Genomic DNA, 23,955 nt, shown 5'->3' on the forward strand with positions numbered 1-23,955 from the left:
CAGGAGTCTGTGCTTAAGAGAGGCCTGGGTGTCTCTAGTTGGGTTCTTGTGACTCTGGCTTTGGGAAGGGTCACACAAAGGTCCCTTCCTGTAAGATAAGGAATATTCTCTGATGATCACTGCCCCCACACGGTACTGCTCGACCAGAGGGGGCAAGGCATTGCCGTGGGGGGAGGCAGCATCTGCTAAGAGGGCGAGACCAAGGAAGCCTGTTCCCTCTCTCTACTGTAGGTGAGACAGAGCAGCAGCAAGACAAGTTGATATTGGGGGGTTACACTAGGGTGGGCGTATGGGCAAGAAGCATCGAGCCTGCTGTTAGGAAGGAACCCAGTTTCCTGGAGAAGGGGAGCTGGGTCCTCAGTCAGGCTCTGTGACCTTGGGTAAGTCGCTTACCTTCTCCGAGCACCAGCTTATTCATCTGTAACGCCTGCCCATGTGACTCCCTGGATCCAAATGGGAGGATGCTTTGAGGTCCAGAGTGTGGGCCCGAAAGGAAAGGGGGGCTCTTTGGTGGCAGAGTCTCAGGGAGGATGGTAGGCCTCCAGGGCCAGATGTGCTGGGGTTCTGGCTCTTTCCTTGCACAAGCCCCCTTCTCACAGAGCTTGACTTTCCTCCTATGGAAGATGGGCATCCCCGAGGCCCCAGAGTAGGATTCATGGGTGGATGAAGGGTTTAGTGTAGTACCTGGTGCTAAGGGGGCCCTTTAAGCTTCTGGTGGCACCTGGTCCTAGGATCCTCTGTCTCCTAGAGCAGGAGGGCTGAGTGGGCCCTGTAGAGAGACGTGAAGGAGGCCAGAGAGGTGCAGGGACTTGCCGGGGGTCACAGAGCCCAGGCCTCCTCCTTATACCTGTCTGGCTCTTTCTGCCTCCTCTAACTCCTCCTGTCTCCAGCCCACCCCCACCCCACCCCAGAGATTCTGGCATAGTGAGGTGACAGCCCTTTCTCCTGGCCACCCAGCCCCTCTCCTCCCAAGGCCGGAGCTCTGCAGATGATGGGCGGTGGGCAGTGCAGCTGTCCACTGGGCCAGCCTCACGTCACTGCTCACCAAGGGCCCCGAAAGCCATGGGATGGGATCTGCACATTTTCTGAGATGGGTGCGGGGCCATGGAAGGAAGTGGTGGAGAGAATCAGATGTGGGTTTGGAGAGTGTTCTTTTTTTTTTTTAATACGTTTATTTTTTATCGGTGTTCAATTTACCAACATACAGAATAACACCCAGTGCTCATCCCATCAAGTGCCCCCCTCAGTGCCCGTCACCCACTCACCCCCACCCCCCGCCCTCCTCCCCTTCCACCACCCTTAGTTCGTTTCCCAGAGTTAGGAGTCTTTATGTTCTGTCTCCCTTTCTGATATTTCCCACACATTTCTTCTCCCTTCCCTTATATTCCCTTTCACTATTATTTATATTCCCCAAATGAATGAGAACATACACTGTTTGTCCTTCTCCGACTGACTTACTTCACTCAGCATAATACCCTCCAGTTCCATCCACATGGAAGCAAATGGTGGGTATTTGTCATTTCTAATGGCTGAGGAATATTCCATTGTATACATAGACCACATCTTCTTTATCCACTCATCTTTCGATGGACACGGAGGCTCCTTCCACAGTTTGGCTGTTGTTGGAGAGTGTTCTTATCTATGGTCCGAGAATGGATTGGAGGAGGGGTGGTCGTCAGGGCGGGGGGTGGTCATGGTGATGAACTGGGTGTCGGTGGGGATGATATGGAGGGCAGATTCTGGGGATATTTAGGAGGAGCATTCAGTTGGACTTGGTGCGTAGGTTTCATTCCCTTATACATTTGAGATTATATACTTCTTATTTTCTAACTTTTTAAAACCTAAGAATTGTGAATGTTTGCTCACATCATTAAGTATTCTTTTAAAACATGATTTTTAAGGGGCACCTGGTTGGCTCAGTTGGTTAAGCGTCCCACTCTTGTTCTCAGGCTCAGGTCTTGATCTCAGGGTCATGGGTTGGAGCCCTATGTTGGGCTCCATGCTGGGCATGGGGTCTACTTAGAAAAAAAAAAAAGTTTAAAACATGATTTAAAAAAAATAAAAAGCATGACTTTTAAAAAATGGTATGTTGTATGAATGCAACGTTTTATTTGATCCCCTGCCATTGGACAGTTAGGTTGCTTTCTTAATTTTTTCCTTCCTTCCTTTCTCTTGCCTTTCTCTCCCTCTTCTTTTGCCAATATCAAGAGTGCTGTGATGAATGTTTCTCTACTCAATCTTTGTATGAACATCTTTGTGATAAATTTTTGCACATAGCTTTTCTTGAAGATAAATTCCCCAAAATGAAGCTGTGGAGTTAAAGCCCGGAGATGTTTTAAAAAGGCTTTTGATAGAAAAATTGTTAAATCACTCTCCAGAAAGTATATTCCAATTTCCATCTTCAGCAAAAGTGGATGAGAGAGTGCCTGATTCCCCTGCATCCTTGCCAGCACTGAGTCTTACTGCTTTTCTGGATTATTGCTGATTTTGTGGGGAAAGAAAAGAGGTGCTCACTCTTTGAGTGTTCCTTCCTTTGATTATTTTTAAACAGAATCCTAGAATCTTTGAGCTAGAGGAGACTTTGCAGGGGGTGGAGTGGGTAGGTCATTTGGTCCAGTGCTTTTATTTTACAAATGGAAAAATCGAGTACTGGAGAGGCAAAGTATCTCTCCCAAGGTTACGTGGCAAATACCAGGCAGAAACCCAGGACTGCTGGCTCCTGTTGGGGCGCTTCCCACTGTGCTATGCATGACGGGTTGGCTGTTGGGGTTGACGTAGAGCTGTCTCGCTTTTTTCTGATTTGGTTCATCCTGTCCTAAATATCTCTTGCTCTCAGGTAAGGAAAAAACCAGTATCAATTAAAAAGAGCATCCTTCTTACTGGCTTTTTGAGATGAAACACTTTGCACGTCCTGGGTGTGGTCTATTTACCAGGGCAGAGAACGTCATAAATTAATGTGCCAGGTTTCCAGGTAACTTGAAATTGGGGTCAGATTCCCAGCTGAGAGCAGGGCAGCAGAGTGTTGAGGGCTTGTGGGACAGCTTGCTGTCTTCTGGCTGTGGCTCTGTCCACCCCCTCAGCCCTCTGAGTTCTGGGTGTCTTATGTGTGACGTGGGGATGGACAACGGTGTGGACATAGGGATCGGCATGTAGTGAGCGCTCAGTAGATACTCTCACAGGAAAGGCTGCTTAGCTGTTGGTGTCAGGGGACAGCGGCCCTTGGCTGCTCCCCTGGGGGTCACGGGGTGACCTGTACAAGCCCTCTGCTACATTGTGAGTCAGTGCCAAAGATGACGGCCTCTGTGTCTGGCCCAGCTGGATGGTGGCAGCATCATTCTGCATTGGGCTCTTGGCTCACTGGGTCAGGGAGGGAGGATGTGCTGTGGAGTGCTGGACTTCAGGTCCCTGCGTGGACATGGCCTTGGAGGGCCAGAGAGATACCCGCCTGGGCTTCAGTCCCAGAACCATCACAGCCTGGACAGTGACCGTGGGGTCACCAGTGCCCCTTGGGACTCAGTTTCCCTCTCTGTATGATGTTCAGATTGCCAGCTGGTGGGACTTCTCTGGGGCAGCTACCCTGGGGACCTCTGGTGTCTGCTGACCTGGGATCATGGGCTGTCTCGGCCCTGGGCACAGCTCTTAGTTTCGCGGGCCTCGGTGTTCTCGTCTGCGAATTGGGGCTGTTGGGGGGCGAGGTTAGGGAGCGTGGAGACATGAATTTGATGGCTCCTGAGTGATGAGGGTGAATCTGTAATCAGAAGCTGTGTCTGCTGCATGTTCCCGTGAGCCCAGCCCAGCCCAGGTGTGCACGTGCCTGTCACCAACTCCTCCCCCCAGGAATCCTGGGCGGTCCTTGCTTACAGATGAGAAACTGAGGCTCACGGGGGATCGGGGTACAGGGTTGGCCCCAGGCCACCCATGTGGTGACTGATGCAGCTGCCATTCGATCCCGGGCCAAGCGCGGGCCCTTGCAGGTGGAGGTGCCAGAGAGCCGCCTTGGAGGCGTGGGGGTGATCGTGAGCAAGCGTGGGTGCCTGGTGTGGGTGTGTGGTGGGGCAAGGGCTGTGGATCACATGTGGGAGCCGTGGTTCACGGGGGCGGGCTCCGGGTGTGAGTGACGGGGTCGTGGTGTGTGTCGGGGGTGGATGAGCCGGCGTCTGTGCAGGCGCATGCGCATGCTGGCGTGTGTGAGGGCAGCTCTGCGCAGGTTGTAAATGCAGATGTGCAAGGCGGGCGGGTGGAGGGGCACAGACAGGCCAGGAACGTGGGTCAGAAGCCGACTGCGCAGTTGCTGCCCTGGGACCAGGCGACCCTGCTGCCACTTCTCAGCCTCCTGCCCCCGCCACGGTGGTCCCTGGGAGCCCATCTATCCTGTTATCCAGGGGGAATAACAAAAGTGACAAGCCCCGTTTACCGAGCGAGGGTGCAGTGCCAAGAATCCTGAGTACAGATTTGCCGCCGTGGGGTTGCACCATAACCCTGGGACTGGGGACTGTTGTGCCCATTTTACAGGTGAAGAAAACGAGGCCCAGGCAGATTCAGAGACCGCCCAGCCCATCAGAGGCCAGGTCAGGGCTCAGGCTCAAACCCTTGTCTGCCAGAGCAACGCCCCTCGCTGTGCCTGCCTGCCTCCCACAGTCTCTTATAACCTTAGAGCTGCTGAGGAGGGTAGTGAGCACCCCATCCCTGGAGGCATTCAAGCAGCTGTTGGACATCAGATTCTGGCCAGGTAGCCCAGATTCCTGGGCTGGGCTGGATGTGAGGTTGGACACTGGGTAGGATCCTTCCAGCTTCCTAGCTTCACACACGGCCCTACTGGTTCCAGATGTTTTGGCTCCTGTGAGGGATTTGGGACAGCCCTGGCCTTGGCTTCCTCCAGGAGTAGATGGCCCTGGGCCTGCAGGAAGGCAGCTGGAGGACGGTTGTGAGAGTCCAGGGGGCATCGGTGGGAGTGGACATCAGGGGCTGCCTCGGCCCAGCCTCTGAGGCCCTCCCAGCCTCCGCTCGTCCCAGCAGAGGCTGCAGTGCTCACCTGGTGCCCAGTGCTGTGCCCTCCTTGTGGGATCCTCCCAGCCCGTGAGCTCAGGAGCACCATCCCTGCTCCTGCGGAGTCTGCATGCTGGGGCTGGGAAGCAGCAGGCCACCGGAGAATGCGGCCATGGAGACCAGCAGTGCCCCCTGGAGCCTGCCGGTGCCCTGAGGAATGTCTGGTAGAAAAAGTGGGAAACCACAGGGGCAGTGTGAGGCTCGAACACAGCAACACAGGGACCTCAGGGGCCTGAGGCCTGGTAGCAGTGCCCTGGGTGACTGTAATCTCCTTGAGTGTTGGGACACGCCTGGTGAATTTGATTTTTGTGCAGTACCTAGCCTGGAACCCCACACAGGGCACACCTGTGAACACCTACGTATAAGGCTTCACGTTTTCCAAAGTGTTTGTCCACATGTTTTGTTTTGATCTTCCTTTGACCGGGGTGGGCCCTTCTTGTGCTCCTGACCAGCAATCGGATGGGGTGGGGGTGCAGGGTGTGGTGGATCTCCAGCTGGGAGTTGGAGTCTGGGGTCCTGGTTCCAGTCTGACCTGCTGTGGCTTCTGGCTGCCCCCCTTAGGATCTCAGTGTCTCTGATGTCCTGCTGTCTCTGTGATGGGGTATCACCTTGGCTTAGCCTGAGAGTGTCCTGAGGGGCCCACCTGGGGGGCACTGCGCCCCACCTAGCGAGCCCATGCTGGGGGCACCCAGGAAGCAGAGCAGGGCAGCCACTGCCTCTGGCATCCTGGTCTCCTACGGCGGCCGCAGGAAGCTGCTGGGGCGTCCAGGCCACTGCGCTCGGATTCCCTGGCAGGGGAGCGGGAGGAGGGTGGGAGGAATGTGGCTTTGAGGAATGTTTAACCCAAAGCAGAAATAGCACTCTGCTTTTTTTTATTTTAGGCTTGGGTTTTCAGCTAGGAAGTGGGCTCAGAGTGCCATCCTCTCTCTCTCCCTCCTCCCTCGATCCGTCTCCAGCCTCCCCCAGCTCCCCCACTGCTCTGGCCTTTTGGGGACAGAAGGTGGCCTCTTTTTTTTTTTTTTTTTTTTTTTAAACCAAGAAGCTGCTGTGAGAACCAGGAAGGGCCCCGGATGTGGTGGCAGTGGAGCTGGGTTCTGATCCCTCATTCTCCCCGTCCCGGTCCTGTGGCCACTTCCTACCCTGAGCCTCTGCTTTGTTGTCTGTGGAACCAGGGGGCTGGGTGACACAAGCAGAGAGGGCTTGTCGCCATGTCAAGCGCTCCTGCTCAGGGAGCCGCCAGGCCTGGGTGTGAACCCCAGCTCCTCTCCTGAGCTCTAGGACCGTGGCCCAGCTCTTTCCCTTGAGCCTCCTCACTTCACCTGTAAAATGGGCACATGACAGCAACCCCAGCTCCCAGGACGGTGGCTGCAATTAGTGTGAAAATATTGCCCAAAGGACCCGGCAGGCCCAAGCTCCTGCACCCCGGTGGCCTCACACATAAAATGGGCACACGCCTCTAGCAGGCTTGCTGGCAGGTTGAACGAGGGTCTGGGTCCTGGGTGAGGGCAGCTCGGAAGCGCTTTGGCCTGACCCTTGGTCCTCTCTGCTGGGTGTGTGCTCAGCCCGTGCCAACACCCCGGAGGCCTTCCTGTAGGAGGTACCCAGGGACCAGCCAGCGTCCCTCCCCAGACCGGGTGGCAAGGACATGTTTGAAGATCATTGGGCTGTGAGCACCGTGAAGACAGACTTGTCTGGCTGCGTGGGTCACTCTGTCCCCCCAGCTCCTAGAACAGGGCCTGGAACTAACCAACGAGCAAATACGAAAAGGAACAAGCTGGCAAGCAAGCAGAGCTGTCACCCATCTCGGGTCTGTGCTCTCTGCTCCTGTCCTGCCCCGTCCTACCTCCCAGACTGGAGTTGGGGCTGGGACTGGGGCTGGGGGGCCTGCCCATCTGGGGGGTGGCTGCATCCTGAGAAGTCAGGCTCTGGGAGGCCAGGCCCCAGCAAGCCAGGCCTGGCAAGGACCTGGGTCCCTGTGACCTTTGGGAGCTGGGGACATGAGGAGGGGTCCAGCTAGCCAGCACGGCCTCTCCCTCCAGCAGCCCCCCACCCCACCCTGTGCTCCTGTCTCTTTGTAGGAACTGAGACATTCCTGTTCAAAGGCAGGAGATGGGGCTATTTTTGGCATCGTGGGGGGAAAAGCGAATGCTTCCCTTCTGTTCAGAAGTCTCTGGCATGTGTGCTGGGCAGACGAGGCCCTCGACAGGGCTCAAAGCCTGAGCTGCCTGGGCCTCTGCCCCCCGCACCCCCACCCCCGGCCCCCAGGGTCCCCGTACCCCGTCTGAGGCCCAGCAGCCTGCAGCCTGTTGAGTGATGGTGATTATTTCCCGACTACCCGTGATGAGGCCCTTGCTGGGCCTGAGCAGAACATGATCTTAATTAAAACTAACAGCAGCCCTCACAATAAAGGAGAGGAGCCTGCAGGCCACTCTTACCTCGATAAGTGTGTCCTTGGCTCAGGCTCTGTGTTGCTGGGGGTGCTTGTGGGAAGGGGGCCCCCACCAGCTAGGGGCGAGTGGCTGGAGACCCTGGGTGCCTGTGTGGGGTCACTTTGGCCAAGGGTGTCCCGAGGCCACCTTGCCACTCTTTACTTCCAGATGCAGAAAGCCCTTGTGGAACAGTTGCTTCCCGACAGTTCTGTGGGTGCCAGGATGCAGGGCAGATGGACGGATGGGTTTCTGGCCTTCCTGGAATTCACACTGAGGTGAGGGTAACAGGAGGCTAGGGGAAGCATCAAGACAGGGCATTCCACAATGCTTGGATGGCTACTGGGTCTGGGGTGCATCAGGGAGGGCTTCCTGGAAGAGGTGATGTTTCAGTTGAAACCTGAGGGTAGGAGTTGCCAGCCATAATAACCAGTTATTCATTATTGATCTGAAATCAATGTTGAGAGTGTTTCAGACAGAAGGAGCAGCATGTCCCATGTCTGGAGGCATCTAGCTGTGGCAACTCTGAGGAGCTAGAGAAGGTGCAGTGGCCAGAGTAGAGAGGAGGTGCGTGGTAAGGCAGAGGCCTGGTAAATTAGCCCTTGGAGGGGCCGCCGACCAGCAGGGCAGGGCTTACCTGGAGGAGGCACTGCTGGGGGCCAGTCTCGGGAACCTGGTGAGCCAGGTGAGGCCCCAGGGCTCGTGGGGGGGAGGTGGGTGCTCCCCCTGCCCGAAGGAGGCCTCCTTCTGGCCTCCAGGGGGTTCTGGCCAGGCTGACAGGTGCTTCTCTGTGCCCCATTACTGCTGGGAGTCCCAGTGCTGGGGTCATCCTGCTGCCAGGTCCAGGATAAGGACTGGGGTGAGTTACTTGTGTGCGGAAGGCAGGTCAGGGCCACCCTCTGTTCTTAGTTCTTAAAGGGCCACAGCTGGGCCCACAGTGTGGCTGGGACCCAGATGCTTGGGGCTCAAGCCCCCACTCTACCAGAAGCCCTGGGGTCAGTGCCTCAGCACCTTGTCCCCACCGCCTGTCCCGGGGACAGCTGGGCCACCCTAGTGGGGCTCTGATGCAGACATCACCGCCTGCTGCTGGCTGCTCACATCTGGGGTGGGAAGGGGAGGACGGTGTGCTGGCGGTGGCAGAGGTGGGGCTGGGTCCTGCTGACCCTGTCACTGCCTGGTTTCCATTCCCGGTATGTCCCACTACCCCTGTCTCTGTCTCCCTGCCAGTGTTGTCTCTGTCACCCAGTATGGGGGCCTTGCACCTTCCCCGGGTCTCAGTGCCTCACCTCTCCCAGGTCTGGGGATGAGGCCGGGGAGTGGGGCCTGTTGGGGTAGGCAGATGCCACATGCCCCAGGACAGGGCTTCTTGTGCCCCCTCCCACCTCAGGTGCCCAGGTGACTGGCCCTGGTCATCTGGCCATGTCTGTGAGTGCTTTGACACCTTTATTCATAATCGTAGTGATGGTTAACATTTTGAGGCCCTCGCTGTGCTCCAACTGCCTGGACCACATCATCCTTCTTCTGGCCTGTTCTCTGTTCCAGCGAGATGTGGCTTCCTGGGGTCCCCTGAGCTCACCACACTCTGTGGCATCTCCCTTACTCTTTGTCTGCAGAGGCCTGCCTGTCCTTTTTATGTCAGCCTATGTGCCCTTTCCCCGGGAACAGCCCCCACCCCCCCAGCTGGGTCAGGTTCCCACTTGACGCAGATTGTTAGACAGCTGTGCTGCTGTGTGCTTATGTCCGTCTGTCCTGTTACAGCAGACACTTGGAGGACGAGGACCTGTGTCTGGGCCAGTGCTGTGTTCCCAGAGCCCAGCTTGGGGCCTGGCCCATATGCTCAGAAATTACTTATTGGGGGAATGAAGGGGTAAAAACTATCCTGTTTGCGCATCCTTCTTTCTTTTCTTTTCTCTTTACTTTTTTCCTTTCTTTCAAGAGAGGGAGAGAGGGAGACAGGGAAGGGGAAGAGAGAGAGAGAGAGAGAGAGAGAAAGAGAGGAGTGCCATCATGGTAAACCCATTGATTAGCCAGGAGGAATAACCTTGAGTTCTAGGAAGTAAAAAGAGGTGCATCTGCTTCCTCGCCTAGAACAAGCATGACACACACACATTCTCCAAGAACAGATATGCATTGAGCATCTACTACGTACCGGATGCTCTTTTATGGCCAAGGCTTAGGCAGACACAGATCCTGCCCCACAGGGCCCCCCACCACTGAGAAAAGACAAAATCAGAGAATCCAGGCAGGCAGAAGGACGAGGACAGAGCCGCTCCTCCTGCTGTCCAGGCTCTACCTCTATCTGTAGCCATGGTAGGCTTTATCCTCAATCTCCTGATGAGGAAACCGAGTCTCAGATTAACTGACATGGCCAGTGTCACACAGCTGGACCGTGGGAGAGCTGGGATTGGAACCTGTTGGACTGTGGATGTGGGTCGCTTGGCCAGAGCAGGTTAATAGATGAGCAGATATTGAGAACCTTTTGCTTCCCAGCCCCAGTGGCCCTTAGCTGGGGGAGTCAGAGAAGCCAAAGATTCGGTGCCTCTTTGAGGGCCCCAGATGATACAGTTCGGGAGTCAGGCAGGAAAGTGACTCCCAGAATGCATTTGCGTGATGCTTGAAATGCTGAACCTCTCCCGCAAGTCCTGGAGTCCACGGGCCCTGGTCCTGGTCCCAGCCTCACTGCAGACCGACGTTGGTCCTTGGGCAGGTGGCTCCACCTCTCAGTCCACAGTCCCGTGATCTGTAGAAGGGGGATACTGAGTCCCTGTCTCACAGCATCGTTCGGGCACTGAAGGAGATTAAAATGCGAGAAATGCTAAGTAAATGGAGACTTTTTGCACCTGGAAGCTGTGAGACAAAGGACATCTTTCTGCAGTTTTGAGAATTTTTTTGAGGGAGAGGAGAGAGTCGTTTACCTTACATAGAGATTAAAATCAATGGATAACTTTATTATTAGGGTAAATTAAATATTTATCAACAATGGAGCAGAATGCAAAACTTGTGGAAATATTTGAGCTGGAACCCAAGATTGGAACGACACCTTGTTTGCCGTGGCTTCCTGGGACTCTGCCCCCACTCCCTGGGGTGACAGTCCTCTGCCCTCAGAGGCTCTGGGGAGGGCACCTTTGGGGAGCCCCTGGACTCCTCCAGCACGTGGCCCTGCTCCAGGGACCAAGCACGTTCACCTCCCTGTGAGCCAGTGGCAGTGAACACCCTGACCCCATCTGTCAGATGAGAAAACTGAGACAAGACGCCAGTCACGCTTTATCCGGTAAATTCAGAGGTGGGAGGGTCTTGAGGTCCGGGAGAAAGACAAGGGTCACCTGAGGACTGCTGCTCCCTGCTGGACGGTGCACTCACACCCTGTGCACCCAGAGCCTGGCCCACTGTAGGTGCTCAGTGAGTGCTTGCCGCGGCCCGTGGGGCTCTCTGGGTGGCCCCCTCCCTGCGGACCACCGTCCGCAGGCCAGAGCCTGCTTGAGCACAGGCTTCGGAATTGGAGGGACCTGGGTGCCCCCTCCACTCCTCACCACTGACTGTGACCCCAGACGAGTGCCTTTACCTCTGTGAGGCCTCAGTTGTTTCACCAACGAGATGGGCTGGCGGAGACCTCCACCTGTCAGCACAGCGTGTGGGGCTCAGGGATCCTGAGGGTCAGGAGGGAGCAGGGGCATTTGACTCGGGATCTGAGCAGCCCTGAGCAGCAACCTCACCTCGAGCCCCTTGAGGGCTTGGTTCCTCTCTGCGTCCTAGGACATTTCCCATCAGCCTCTCTGCCTGGTCCTGCCAGCTGCATCTCCTGCTACTGCCCTGGTGGCAGTGAGACTCCTGACTTCTTACTCTAATATCCTGGCTGTCATCGGGATAGCCTGAGTCGCTGTGTCACTTGTCACACGCTGGGCTCAGTGCTGTTGGCCTGGATCCTCTTGTTGGCTCCCATGGCCGCTCTGTGAGAGGGAGGGGAGACCAAGGCTCAGAGAGGGGAGCACATTGGCTGGGGTCACACAGCAGCTAGGTAGTGGGTGACCTGTCCCTACAAAGGCCTGTGGTGGGAGAGAGCCCAACTTCTAGGGCTACAGGCAGGTCAGCCAGAGTGGGAGCACTGGCAGGGGGTGGTGGGCAGGTGGCTGAGCTCTGGCCGGAGCTGTGACCCCTGGAGCTTTGTGAGGCTTTACAAATCCTGTGCGCAAAGGGCGGGGTGCAGGGCTGGCCTGGTAGCGGCTCGCAGGTCTGGTGGAGGTGGGTGTGCTGGAGGTGGGTGTGCAGATGGCAGTCCGAGGCCCGCCAGGCCCTGCAGGGGGTCAGGTCCTCAGGTCCGTGTGAGTGTGGCAGGAAAGTTCCTGCAGACTGTGGGGGCCCTGGCCAGTGTGGGTGGTGGGTGGAGATCGTGCAGAAGAGGAGGCCCAGGGTGGGGGCAGGTGTCAGGGCCAGGCTCTGGGGACCTCGCTCCTTCTGGCTCAGCTCGAGGGGTGTCTGCAGCACCCCGCTCGGCACGGAGGGCCCGGGAACTCTGGGCAGGAAGCCAGGTGCCTTTCTGATGAGCTCAGGCCAGCTCCCTGCGGCTGGGCATTTATGGAAGACAGGCGTGGGGCATGCGGAGGCCCGGCTGGCTCCCTCCCTGCCTAGGAAGAGGCCCGGAGCCGGTCAGCAGCGCTGGGCACATGGTGCCCCGGTGCGTGGCATGGGCGTCTGTCTGACCCCGAGGGCTCCTTCTTGCAGATGAGCCTGCCGCCCACCCCCCCAGCCAAGGGCACCTAACACCCCAATGCAGCACCTGGCCCGGGTTGTCTGGCCTACCTTCCTGTTTCCACACCACCCCTGGGGTCCCTGGCCATCGGCTAGCTGCCTGCAGGTCACTTCGTGGGGTGCGGGAGCTGGGGACTGGAGGAAGCTGCACAGCCAAGGTGGACAGCCCAGTCCCTGGCCCCCACGGGGACGTCCGTGCGTCACCCAGCTCGTGTTGTCTGACTGCAGCCTCCCTGGCTCTGCTGGGAAGGGATTTGGGGCTCGGGGCACCTGTGCCACGTGGAGGCCAGGGAAGTGCGGGGGTCTGCTCCCAGCCCCCTGGGAGGCAAGCTCCCAAGCATTTGAATCCCTTGTCTCCCCACCTCTGGGTGTGTGGCACTTCACAGTCAATGCTGCTGGTAACGTCTGCGGGAGGAGTCACGTCCCCTTTCAGAGACAGGGAAGGTGACCGGTTGGCCGCAGGGGAGTAGCAGGCCCCTGGAATCCGGGTCCCAAGAGCCTACCCTGCTATGCTGCCTTCCCTCTAGGGAACTGCGGCTCCTGGAGGTGGGGGTGCCTGCCAGGATGGGGGAGCATCTGTAGCAGCTGCCCTGCTGCCTTCTCTGAGCTTTGCACCAAATTAGGGATGTTGGCAGCTGCTAGACTGCCAACTAGATTGGGGACTAGATTGGGGGGGGGCATGGGAGGGTGACAGGTGCCCGGAGAGGGGGTCCTGTGTGGGGGACACCCAGCTGGCCTGGAATGTAGGGGTGTTCCTGTGTTTTCTGCCTAGGAGAGCAGGAAGAGGGGCGTCCCCAGGAAGGGGAGGTCAGTCTGAGGTGAGAATCCCTTTGAGCCCTGTGGAGCGTGACGGGGCCCCTGGACGACTGTGAGGAGAGTGGACAGGGGCTGAGCTAGAGGCGGCCGGTTGGGGAGGACCTTGACCATGAGGCGTGTAGATGCATATGCTGCCCCCAGACAGCCCTGTGAGCCAGGGGCTCAGAAGACCTTAGTATTCGGAGGTTGAGCAAAGGAGAGGCCTGGGGCCTAAGGAGGGTGCTACACTTCTGGAAGCTTCTTTCTGCATTTCCGAGCACATCTTTGTCCGAGTGGTCAAAGGCGTCAGGACTAACAGGTCGTCAGACTAAATGACTGGGGCCTGCTGGCGGCCAGGCCCAAATGGCCCCACTTTCTCTTTTGGTGTTAATCAAACAGGCGCCTTCTTGCTGCAGTGGAGGCAGGAGGCCTCGGTGACCCCGGCGGTCAACCCAGCCTGGGGCCCTGGAGATGGAAACAGGGCCTGGACTGGCCACAGGATGGTGGCTCGAGAGGCTGGAAGGAGCGGGCCACCTGCCCTCCCGCCGCCGCCGCCAGCCCCTGTGTTCCGTTCCCACCCTGTTTGAGCTGAGCTTCAATCAGGAGAGAGGTATTTTGCTTTAGGGAAATCACAGTGAGACTCAACATTTATCCTGGGCTCCAGGCACTGGCTCTCTCGCGTTCATTCCTGGCAGATGAGAGCTGCGCGAGGGAGGAGGCGCAGGGAGCAGCCTGGGGAGCAGGCGCTCTGTTCCTGCCATCCTGGTGGGGGTGGCGGGGGTGGGGGTACTGCTGGCGCCCTCCCCCCCACCCCCCTCCCCCCTCCTCCACCCCCCACCAGAGGGCGAATGCCAGGTTGCCCTGAGCCAGCTGGGGACAGCAGGGCAGCAGGCCACAGCTGGGCCCCTCCCCACTCCCGGCCACCCGCAGGCTCCAGCCCCCCACCCCCCAGCTGCCCCAGCTTCTCAGGGAGGGGAGCGCTGGGGATGCCCAGCTCCTCTCTTCCTGGCTCTGGGCCCACTCTGGGCCTGGAGTGTTCCCTCTGCCTCTTAAGAAGCCCTACCAACGGCTCCATCTGGTAGGCGTTTATAACCCCATCCTTCAATGAGGAATCAGGCTCAGAGAGGGTAAGTAACTTGTTCAGAGTAACCCAGCCTACAAATGGCCAAGATGGGACGCTGACCCAGAGCCTCCCGCTGCCTTGGCCAGGTGGTTTTAGATATTGGTTTCCTAATGAGCCTGAGCCACCCCCTGGCCTGTAGGCAGGAGTGGGCCAGAGAAAGGTAGCCCATTTTTAAAGTTGGCCAAAGCCAGTGGCAGCTGTAGAAGTAAACATGTGGTGAGAAACATGCTGTGGGGTGTGTCTCACATGCAGCCAAGTGGCTTGGTGATGATAGGGAATCCACGAGGGTTTACTGTCTGCCTCCTGCATACAGGACACTGGGCCGGGTACTGGGGCGATGCCAGGGATGCCAGGATGCCTTAGCGTCCAACTGGGAAGAGGAGAAAATGTGCTTCTGTTGAGCACCTGCTGGATGCCAGACATCATGCTTTAAGTACACTCTCCTCCCGTAAGACAGAGGCTGTTGTCCCATTTTCAGATGAGCAAACCAAGGCTTGGAGGCCGGGAGTCATTGCTCAAGGCCACACAGCCTTCAGAGCCCTTGCCTGGAGTGCTGGCCGGGCTGACCCCAGAGCCCCTTCTGTGGGCCACTCCCTGTGCCCACTGTCCCTCTCCCTGGCCTGGTGCCGGTGGGCGGTGCCCAGTCTGACCTCTGTGTGCAGCTCATGGGAAGAGAGACTGTGGGGAGCGGTGATTCCCGCACGTCGGGGGTTTTCAGAAGGGCTGTGACAGGGCAGGAGGGCTCTGTGAGAAGGGACATCCTGGTGGGGATTGGAAAGGTAGATGCGGTCACCTAGGTGAAGGAGGTGAGGACGGGTGTCCTGGGCAGAGGAGCAGCAGGTGCAAGAGCCAGGAGGCAGGGTGGAGGCGGGGGTGGTTAGAGAGGGGCTTGGAGGACTGGGGAGTCCTGGGCTGAGGACAGCCTGCCTTCCTACCTGCCGGGCCTTGAGCCCTGAGCGTGGACCCACCCAGTGTAAGCACCATGTGCGTGTGCATGGACGCCTGTTTCACTTCACACCTGGATGAGGGCCCGGGGCAAAACTGGGATGCCTGAGCCTAGGAATGTCGCTCTGGTGTCAGGGCGGAGTGTGGAGCAGAGGGACCCCGTGATCCCAACCCCTTCTCCCCCCGAGGGTCTGTGGGGTCAGAGCTGCAGGACCCCCAGCCCATCTGGCTGCGGGTGGGGCACACACAGCTTGTGGGCTGATGGGGACAAATATCCCCCCCAAAAAAACTTTCATTTTGAAAGCGAGAGAAACATTAAAATAACAGCTCAGCGAGCACCTGTGTGCCCTTCATCCAGATTTGCCAGCAGCCAACATTTTGCCGGGCTTTGTTGCTTCTCTTTCTAAATATATGTGTGTACATTTCTGACGAAGCTGCTGGCATCCTGACCTCACCCCCAAATACTTCAGGGCACATCTCAAGTGAAAAGGGATATTCCCCCACATATCATGCCCATGCTGTTCCCAGCCCTAAGAAAATCAGCAGTGAGCCCATCAGGGCATCTAATCACACCCTATGGTGCATCTTCCCCAGCGATCCGAATAATGTTTGCTGTGGCTCGTCTTTAACACCAGATCCGGGACCCAATCCAGGCTCTGTGGGTTGCATTTGATGGCCTTGGCTCCTTTTCTGGAACAATCCCCTGCCTTGTTTTACCTTTTATGGCCCCGACATACTCAAGTGTCCTGGCCAATTGTCTTGTAAGATGTCCCGCCTTCTGGATTTGTCTGGTTACATCCTCATGATCAGATCCAGGTTGACTGTTTCTGGCAGGAGAACTCCGTGGATACCACGTCCTACGGCATCAGGTCAGGGGGGCACCTGATGTCGGGGCGTTTCACTATCGGAGAGGCCAGGTTTGATCAAGGACAGTCATCTTCATGGTCATATTTTTGTTGTGTGTTAGCTAAGATACGGGCAGCACAAGTCATTGGTAATTTTGTGGATATTGAAGCTTAGACTGAATCTGGATCAGGCAAGTAAACGAAGTAAATGAGCTGATTTAAAGAAACATCTCGAGTGAATCATCGGACTGGTGGTTAGGGAAGAATCGAGAAGGTAGTATGGGAATGGCTGGGCTCCTGGAAACCCAGACAGAATGATAAGAACGCAGGTCTCGGCATTGGGCAGATCCGGACGGTGACAGTGGCCATGGGTCCCTTCCTCAGGTCCCTGGCTCAGCTGCCTTACCTGGACAGTGAGGTCCACACTGGTCACCTCCAGGTACCTGAGCCCAATAGAGGGGCTTCAGGTAGAAGGCTGGGCCCCCAGGGGGCTGCCTGCTGTCCGCTCCACTCAAGACCCTGCATGGCTCCAGGTAGGGAAGCAGTGATGGCCTGCTGGCCCTGGCCTGGTGCCAGGGAACACCTGATGGCTTCTTCTGTTTCCTAAAGGTTAATTAGCTCCTTAAAGCATCAGTAGGGCCCGTCTCCCCCACCCCAGCTCACGTCCCCTGGGGCTTGGCTGCCTGCTGATCACCCAGTGTTCTGTGTTGGGGACCATTCTGATGGGGGAGGGGCAGCCAACTGTGTCCCCCCCCCCCCAGTGGCTTCTACATCCTGGGGACTTGGGGGAAGCTTCTGAGCTAGGGGACTCCAGGGGAGCCTTCTCTGGCCCTGGGAGCCCAGAGGTCAGCAGTGGATCTGCCACCCAAGCTCTTACCACTTAGCTCCTAGTGTTTCTGTCACGTGATGCCAAGGTCACACAAAGTCATGCAGCTCTTCATCTGATGCTCTGGGTGGAGGAGGCGCCCAGCGGCCTTCATCCCAGGCTCTGAAGGCAGTCCTGGCCCTGCCGTTTCCTGGCAAGGTGACCTTGGGTTACTTCAGGCCAGTGGACTCAGCTGCACCGCGATGTCGTCGGGGAAACGGGCCCACCACCTGCCTGTGGGATTCGTGCGCCCGAGAAGGGCATCAAGTCGTTTTAGTCAACACAATGGCCTGTGTTACAGATGAGGGAACTGAGGCTCGGGGAGAGGAGGTGCTTTGTCCAAGGACCCACAGCTGGTATGAACCCAGGAGGCCTAGTCTCGCCCCAGAGTATGTGCCTGGAAGCTCCCGCCTGTGCTGTGCTGGGTCTCCTGGGTCTCTCCAGGTTTGGGCTTTGAGCATCATCCCCTCGCCCCTGCTGCCCTTCACTGCCGGGTGTGGGTGGTGAGTCCAGGGCAGCTGAGCCCGGGTTAGACCAAGGTCTCCTTCCTTCTCCACCCGCACACCTGACTCCTTCCCACCTTCTACCCTCCGCCAAAACTCCCTTGGAAAATGGCATTTTTTCCACCAGGTCTGGCCGATCCAGGTAACCCGCGCCGCCCGCTATCGCTGTACCTTCTGTTTATCAGCTGCCTAGTCAGGGGCTGGTCTCTTCCCTCTGCCTGGGATCTGGGCTTGTGGGAAGAGGGGCCTGGGGGCGGCCTCCAGCCTTCCCTGGGAGGCTGACCACCAGCTTCTAGGCCGCAGAGTTCAGACCCTTATCCCATCACTTTGTGTCCTGGCCCCTTCGTGCCTCAGTTTCCCCACTTGGAGCCAGGGCAGAGTAACGCTGTCTTCCCTCTGAGTTGTAGTCAGGGCAGCTGAGCCAAAGCACAGAGGCCCGCCTGGCATGGAGCCGGTGGCCACTTGGTATTTGGCAGTTGTTACAAGCTTCTCTTGAACTGGGTTTTTAACAAGTGGCCTCCTCAAGTCCAGGCAGGCACAGCAGTTCAGGGACACCCCCTCGGGCCTCCCCTCCCGCTTCCCTGGGAAGAGGCTGCAGTTCCTTTTCTCAGCTGACCCCACCTTGCGCCCACATTCCTGTCCCTTCGTTCACTTGTACGTGCGTCCCTTCCTTCCACAAGCCTGCACTGAGTGCACTGACATGCCAGGGCCCGTGCCAAGGATGCACGAGCTTTCACACCTGTTTTGATCGAATTCCCAGGACAGCTCATGAGGCTGGGATGTTACTATTATGCCCTCTTTACAAACAAGGAGAAACTGAGGCATGGGTTGCTGGAGGTACCCTCCCAGAGTCAGCCTCGCAGAGAGTGAGTGTGGCCTGGCAGGGGGTCATTACATGTTCTCATTCAGTAATTAGAGAGAGAACCCTGGTTTGTTTCCAAGCTGAGCCAATTTCATATTCTTCAGGAAAAAAATTGTTTTTTGTTTGTTTCGTGGTTCAATAAAGAATGACTCTTTGGGCTCAGCTGGATGTTCGACCGCACTATGTGGCTTGTCCTGGGTGTTGGTCATGGCCCTGTTCTTGTCTTGCCCGGAAAAGAACCTGCAGCTAGGTGCTGTGGGGGGTTGGGGGGGCAGGCCGAGGAGGGGAGGGTGCCCGGTGCTGCCAGGGCCCTGGGGTGCTCAGCCTCTCTGCCCCGGCCCACCACATGCAGGCCAGGCAGCTGAGCACCTTCTCTGACTGTGCTACCTGGGGATGAGAGGTGGGGCACGACGGATCTGAAACACTGGCCTGTGGGGGTGACGCTCCTTCCTGCCCCCCACCCAGACAGCACGGAGAGCCAACCCCTGCGTGTAAGGGGCTGCCTTTGCCTGTCCTGTCCTCGTGGGATGAGGGGGGTAGGCCAGTGCTGTCCCCGCTGGACACAGAGCTGCTGACTCGACTGTTTACCTGGGGGCGCACGTTCTTGTTCGGAGCCAGCCAGCATGGGCGGCTGTGGGGCCACGGGGTTGGAGAGGGCAGGAAGGGGGCTCCCTGGGGTCTGCACAGCCCCTGGCACCTCCTAGAGCTAAAGGGCTGCTTCTGTTTTCTCTTGCAGTTACCGAGAAGGAAGTCCAGCAGTGGTGAGTAGCTGTTTTTTCTCAAACTGGGGGGGTTGGGGGCAGGGCCTGGGGGTGTTGGCTTTGGGCTGATGGGACATCCATCCAGCTGCCCAGGGCAGGGGCATGCAGACAGGCTTCTGAGTGGGGCTCAGCCACCAGCTGGTCCAGGTGGCCTTCGTTTAGATTCTTTTGGTCCAAAGGGACTGAGGCAGAGCCAGGTGAACTGGGAATGGGGAGGGAGTGTTGGGAACTCCTTGCCTTGTGTGTCATCTCTAAGGCCTACTGCCCTGCTCACCAAAGAGAGGGGTTTGGACCAGAGACGAGCCAGGAGACTGGGTCCCAGGCCTGGCTCTTTCCCTAAACCGCTGGTGGCCTTGAGAAGTCTCTTCCCTTTTCTGAGGTTGAGCCACCTCTTCTATAAAGTGATCAGTTAGACTGGACCAGGGATGACCGAGAGGTTTCTTCTTGGATGCCAGCCCTGATCAATCCGTAGTGGGCTATGTTAAGAAGGATTCTGAGGCTCTATGTCCTGGAGCAAAGGGAAGGTGGAGCAGCGAGGGACTCATGAGGGCTGTAATGGGTTAGTGATGCCTGCCTGGGCTGGGGGAGAGGGGAGGGGCATATTGTTGTCTCTGGGTCACCTGTGGGATGTTCGTGGTGCTGACAGGGAGGCTCACACTAAGGTCCACCTGAGGTTAGGTGGTCCAGGAGGGGAGGAGGCAAGCCCGAATGACTTCCAGGAAAGTTTGGTGGTTTAGAAGTGGACTCTGGGGCACCTGGGTGGCTCAGTCGGTGAAGCATCTGCCTTTGGCTCAGGTCCTGATCCCAGGGTCCTGGGATCGAGCCCCGAATCTGGTTCTCTGCTCCGTGGAGAGCCTGCTTCTCCCTCTCCTTCTGCCTGCAGCTCCCCCTGCTTGTGCTCAATCTCTGTCAAATAAATAAATAAAATAAAATAAAAAAAGAAAAGAAAAGAAACGTTTGTAGAAATGGGCTCTAGAATGCTGACTAGGCCTCAGGTGATTCCCTGAGCCTCAATTTCCCTGTGTGTATGGCAGGAATGATGATACCCTGGAAAGACATTCCCTGGGAAAGTCATAGCATAGTGGCCAAAGGATGAGAGCCATGGCCAGTGGTCTTCTGTGCACTGTTCCGATGGGGACTGGGCCTAGAGATGTCGTACCCGCCCCTCCCCACCCCAGCCACGAAACTCCTGGGCAGCTCTGCAGGGGGCAGGGCTGGGCCCCCCTAGGGTCCACTCAGCACAACTGCCCGTCCCTGAGTCCAGGCCACAGAGGGGGGCAGCTAGCTGGGCGACTCTGCTCATCCCGTGCTGGATACGGAGCTGGGTGCCCAGAACGTGGATGGTTCTTGGGGGTAGGGTGTGGGGGCGCATGGAGGGAGCAGCCACCGCCACCTTCCTCCTCCCCCACATCCGAGGACCAACATGTGGGTCTGATCTGCCTCTGACCTCATTTTCATTCCTCCACTTCCCCAGGTGAGCGTTCCAGAAATGTTCCTACTTCTAGGTCTTTATACCGGCGGCTCTGCCTTCTAGAACTCCCCGCCCTTCCTTCCTAGAACTCCCCGCCCTTCCTTCCTGGGCCCTTGTCTACTCATATCTACCTTCTGGAACTCCCTCCCCTTCTTTCCTACCTTCCTGAAAGCCAGCCGAGCTTTCCCCTCCCAAGGCTCACCTGAGTCTCCCCCTCTAGGAAGCCTTCTGGGATTCCCCATCTGTGCATTTTCTCCCTCCCTCCCACATGGCAGCCAGAGGGGACATTGTTGAATGAAAACCTGACAATGTCCAGCTTCTGCCTAAACCCTGCCTGGAGCTCAGGGGAAGGCCATGCCTTCGGTAAGGTAAGGTAAGGTGAGCGTGAGGACCTGTGTGGTCTGACCCTGTGGGCCTCTCCAGTCTCACCGCTGTCTCCTTCTGCCGCCTGGCCTGCCTGACCACCTTGCCCTCTGGGCCTTCCTGACCTTTGCCTGGTCTGTCACCATGCCCCCCTGCTCCCCTGGGACACCGCTCCACTTCTTTGCTTGGCTACCGACTCCCACCCTCAGGCTTCTCCCCTGAAACCCCAGGACTCCCAGGTCAGTGAAGGCGCCCCCCCCCCCCCCCCCCGCAACAGCCGGGGACACAGCAGGCAGTGGTTACTCATCTGTCAGCCTCCCTGCTTCCTTTCCTGGCCCTGAGGGCTGGCCCTGCTTGGTTCACCCCTGCATCCCCAGGGCTTAGCTGCAGCAGGTGCTCAGCCCCCAGGAAGCACATCCAAGGGCCTCACATCCGTTGCCTCATTGACTCCTGAGAGCTGCCCTGGGGGCCGGAATTGTGTCCTGCAAGCTCTCACCCGTGGCCTCATTCCGTTCCTCCTCACCGGCACCCAGAGGACAGAGGTGGATCCCTTCATAGCATTTCCTAGATGGGGCCCCTGAACCTTCAGGCCCTGCCTTGCTCACATCTGTGCTTTCCCTGGGGAAGGCAGGGCAGAGCAGCCAGGTGGGCTTCAGAACCAGGGCGGGGCTTGAGTACCCATGCCCCACATTGAGCAACCTTGGGTAAGTTACTTGACTTGTCAGGGCCTTGGTTTCCCCATCTGGAAAATGAGGGTAATGATAGTCAAACTTTATAGGAATATTGTAAAGAACAAATGATCTAATCCGCATAAAATATCTGGAGCAGAGCCTAGTGAGCATGTCCCTGTTGGTGGTATTGATAATGATCCTGATATCATCCATCATCAGTACAACCCATGGAGCGGTCTGGAGATTCACGGTTCCCTCCTCATTATGACTTTGGGAAAACTGAGGCCCAGAACAGTGGCATGACTTTGGATCATTTGCCAAGCTGGTATTTCAGCTTCGAGCTGGACAAGGACTCAGCCATGGGAGGGCTCAGGAGAGAGCAAGCTTGGAGATGCGGTGGGAACAGGCTCAGCATGTTTGAGGCCCGCCCGTGAAGAGCCGTGGCTGAGGCTCCCATAACAGAGCTGGGGCCCCAGGCCTTGTGACACCCAGTCCTCAGGGTGGGGTGACTCTCTCTGAAGAGTCATAAAGACAAGAGCTGATCTTTCTCTGCCAGAAAGTTCTATGGGCCTCAAGTACATGTCCTTTGGTTCATTTTGGAGGCGCCTTCAAGGTGAGGAGACAGCAGACTCAGTGCCTTCCTCCAGCCCTCCTGGGTCAGCCCACGGCCCAGCTCACTGTGGTATTCTAGAATGGCTACATCCTGTAGGGTGAAGCTAGACTGGAGATGATTAAACAGGACACACATGCCACCACTCTCCCTGCCCAGTGCCCATAGCAGACATTAGTAATGGATCACAGGTTTGACACTCTGGATCAGCCTCCTCCAGTGCTGATCCAGTGGCACTGGGAGGCCAGTGCCATTGTCACAGGCACACAAAATGAGACCACTTGTTACCCCTCGATCGCCCCGAACCTCACTGGCTCACTGGGGCTATAGGTGGCCCACCATCCCCTCTATGTTTTGCAAGGAAACAGGTAGGATGAGCACCTGCATCCCAAGGGCCCTGGCCCCTTCTCATGGGATCCTCTTTCCACTCAGCCCCCAGCTAGTCCTTTCATGTCCTCAACAGCTCTCAGGGCACTCAAGAGCTGGGGACCGTGCCAATGCCTGCCCTCCCTGGGAAAACTCAGGGCTCCCGAGCCTCACCTGCCAGGGAGCAGACCATCTGGGTGGGAGTGGGGAGCCAGGAGGGAGGCATATGCAGAGACCCACCCGGCCACATAGAGTTTTCTCTCCTACCTGCGAAGTGCCTGCATGGATCCAGCCCGAACAGTGGCTTTGGCTTCCTCCTGTCTGTCTGTCTGTCTCTCTGTCTCTACTCCACCCTCTCTCAGTGCACGTGGAAAAAAGCTCTAATCCCTTACCTCGCCCTCCCCGGGATCTCGCACTTCACCTTCTCCCTTGGCCTTGTGGGACCCACTGGGGACCCCCACTTGCTGTCCCTCACCCACACCAGGCTCACTCCTGCCTCCTAGAACCCCCGTCCTTGCTGTGCCCTCTGTGCCCACATCTTGGCATCTCCACCCCAGTGTCATCTCTTCGGAGAGGCCTACCTGACCGCCCAGTCCCTATTTCTCCAGTGTGCTGTAGGATCACCTTGTTTCATGCTGACTTTCTGAAGCCACTGTGCAGTGGGGTAACCAAGGCCTAGGTTGTCAGGAGTGCAAGGCCAGACTGCAGCGTTGGGGTGCTCAGGCCAGCGGCCCCAGGGCTTGCATTCTGCACCGGGCTCCAATTGAGTGCTCCCCGGGGTCATCTCAGGGTCTCGCAGCCCTGCACTGCTGTGTGCTTCTCTGTATTTGCGGGGAGAAGGCTGGAGGCTGAAGGGTGAGGTCAGGGTCGGGGTCCACAGCCAGCTTGGGCCCCTGACCCTTGCTCCTGACCATCTCCGTTCCTGTGCTGAGCCTGATTTGTCACCACGGCAGATCTGGAACCTCAGTGGGGATTGAGAAGCTGCAGCAGGTCCCAGGCCCTTATGATGATTGCGAAGTTGCTGTCACTCAGAGAGGAGAGAGACAGCAGGGCACAGATAACCTGCCCCCCACTTCCCCAGCCCCGGATCCCCATGAACACAGGCAGAGGGCCAGGAAGCTGGGAAGTAAGAGTGTGTGGGGTGGCAGCACCATGTGTTAAGGTTACCTTTCTCTTTTATATTTTCTATTTTCCAAATTTTCTGAAGAACTTGAAGCTCAGAGGGGCGGAGACACTTGCCCAGGTGGCCCAGTGCTGTGTGTGTGTGTGTGTGTGTGTGTGTGTGTGTGTGTAGTCAGGGCCCAACTCACTCCACCTCCATGGCCCAGCCTGTGGGAGCTCCATTCTGCTGGCTCTTGCCTGGGCAGCCCCCCAAAGCTGAAGACCACAGGGGCTGAGGGGAAGGACAGAAAGGAAGAGGCATCCTCCTCATGGGTGTGTTTGGGATCCTCCTCCAGGATCTGCGCTGGGAGAGGAGCACCACGGGAGGGGGGTGTTTGCAAAGGTAATGGTGCACCACTGGGGCCGCACTGGGGCTGATTGCAGTGGGGGGGGAAG

The 23,955-nt window shown here is 57.5% G+C and overlaps 1 protein-coding gene across 1 annotated transcript in view; it reads left to right on the forward strand.

Moving 5' to 3' along the window:
- The window catches only part of NCS1 (neuronal calcium sensor 1), a 49,766-nt gene that overhangs the window by 4,173 nt on the left and 21,638 nt on the right, over positions 1-23,955 (forward strand). The window contains exon 2 of the mRNA XM_072778328.1: positions 18,893-18,917. Within this exon, the coding sequence (XP_072634429.1) occupies positions 18,893-18,917 (25 nt within the window). The remainder of the gene's footprint in view (positions 1-18,892; positions 18,918-23,955) is intronic.

The sequence above is a fragment of the Canis lupus genome, chromosome 16 (assembly GCF_048164855.1).
Source record: "Canis lupus baileyi chromosome 16, mCanLup2.hap1, whole genome shotgun sequence".
Classification (NCBI taxonomy): Eukaryota; Metazoa; Chordata; class Mammalia; order Carnivora; family Canidae; genus Canis; species Canis lupus.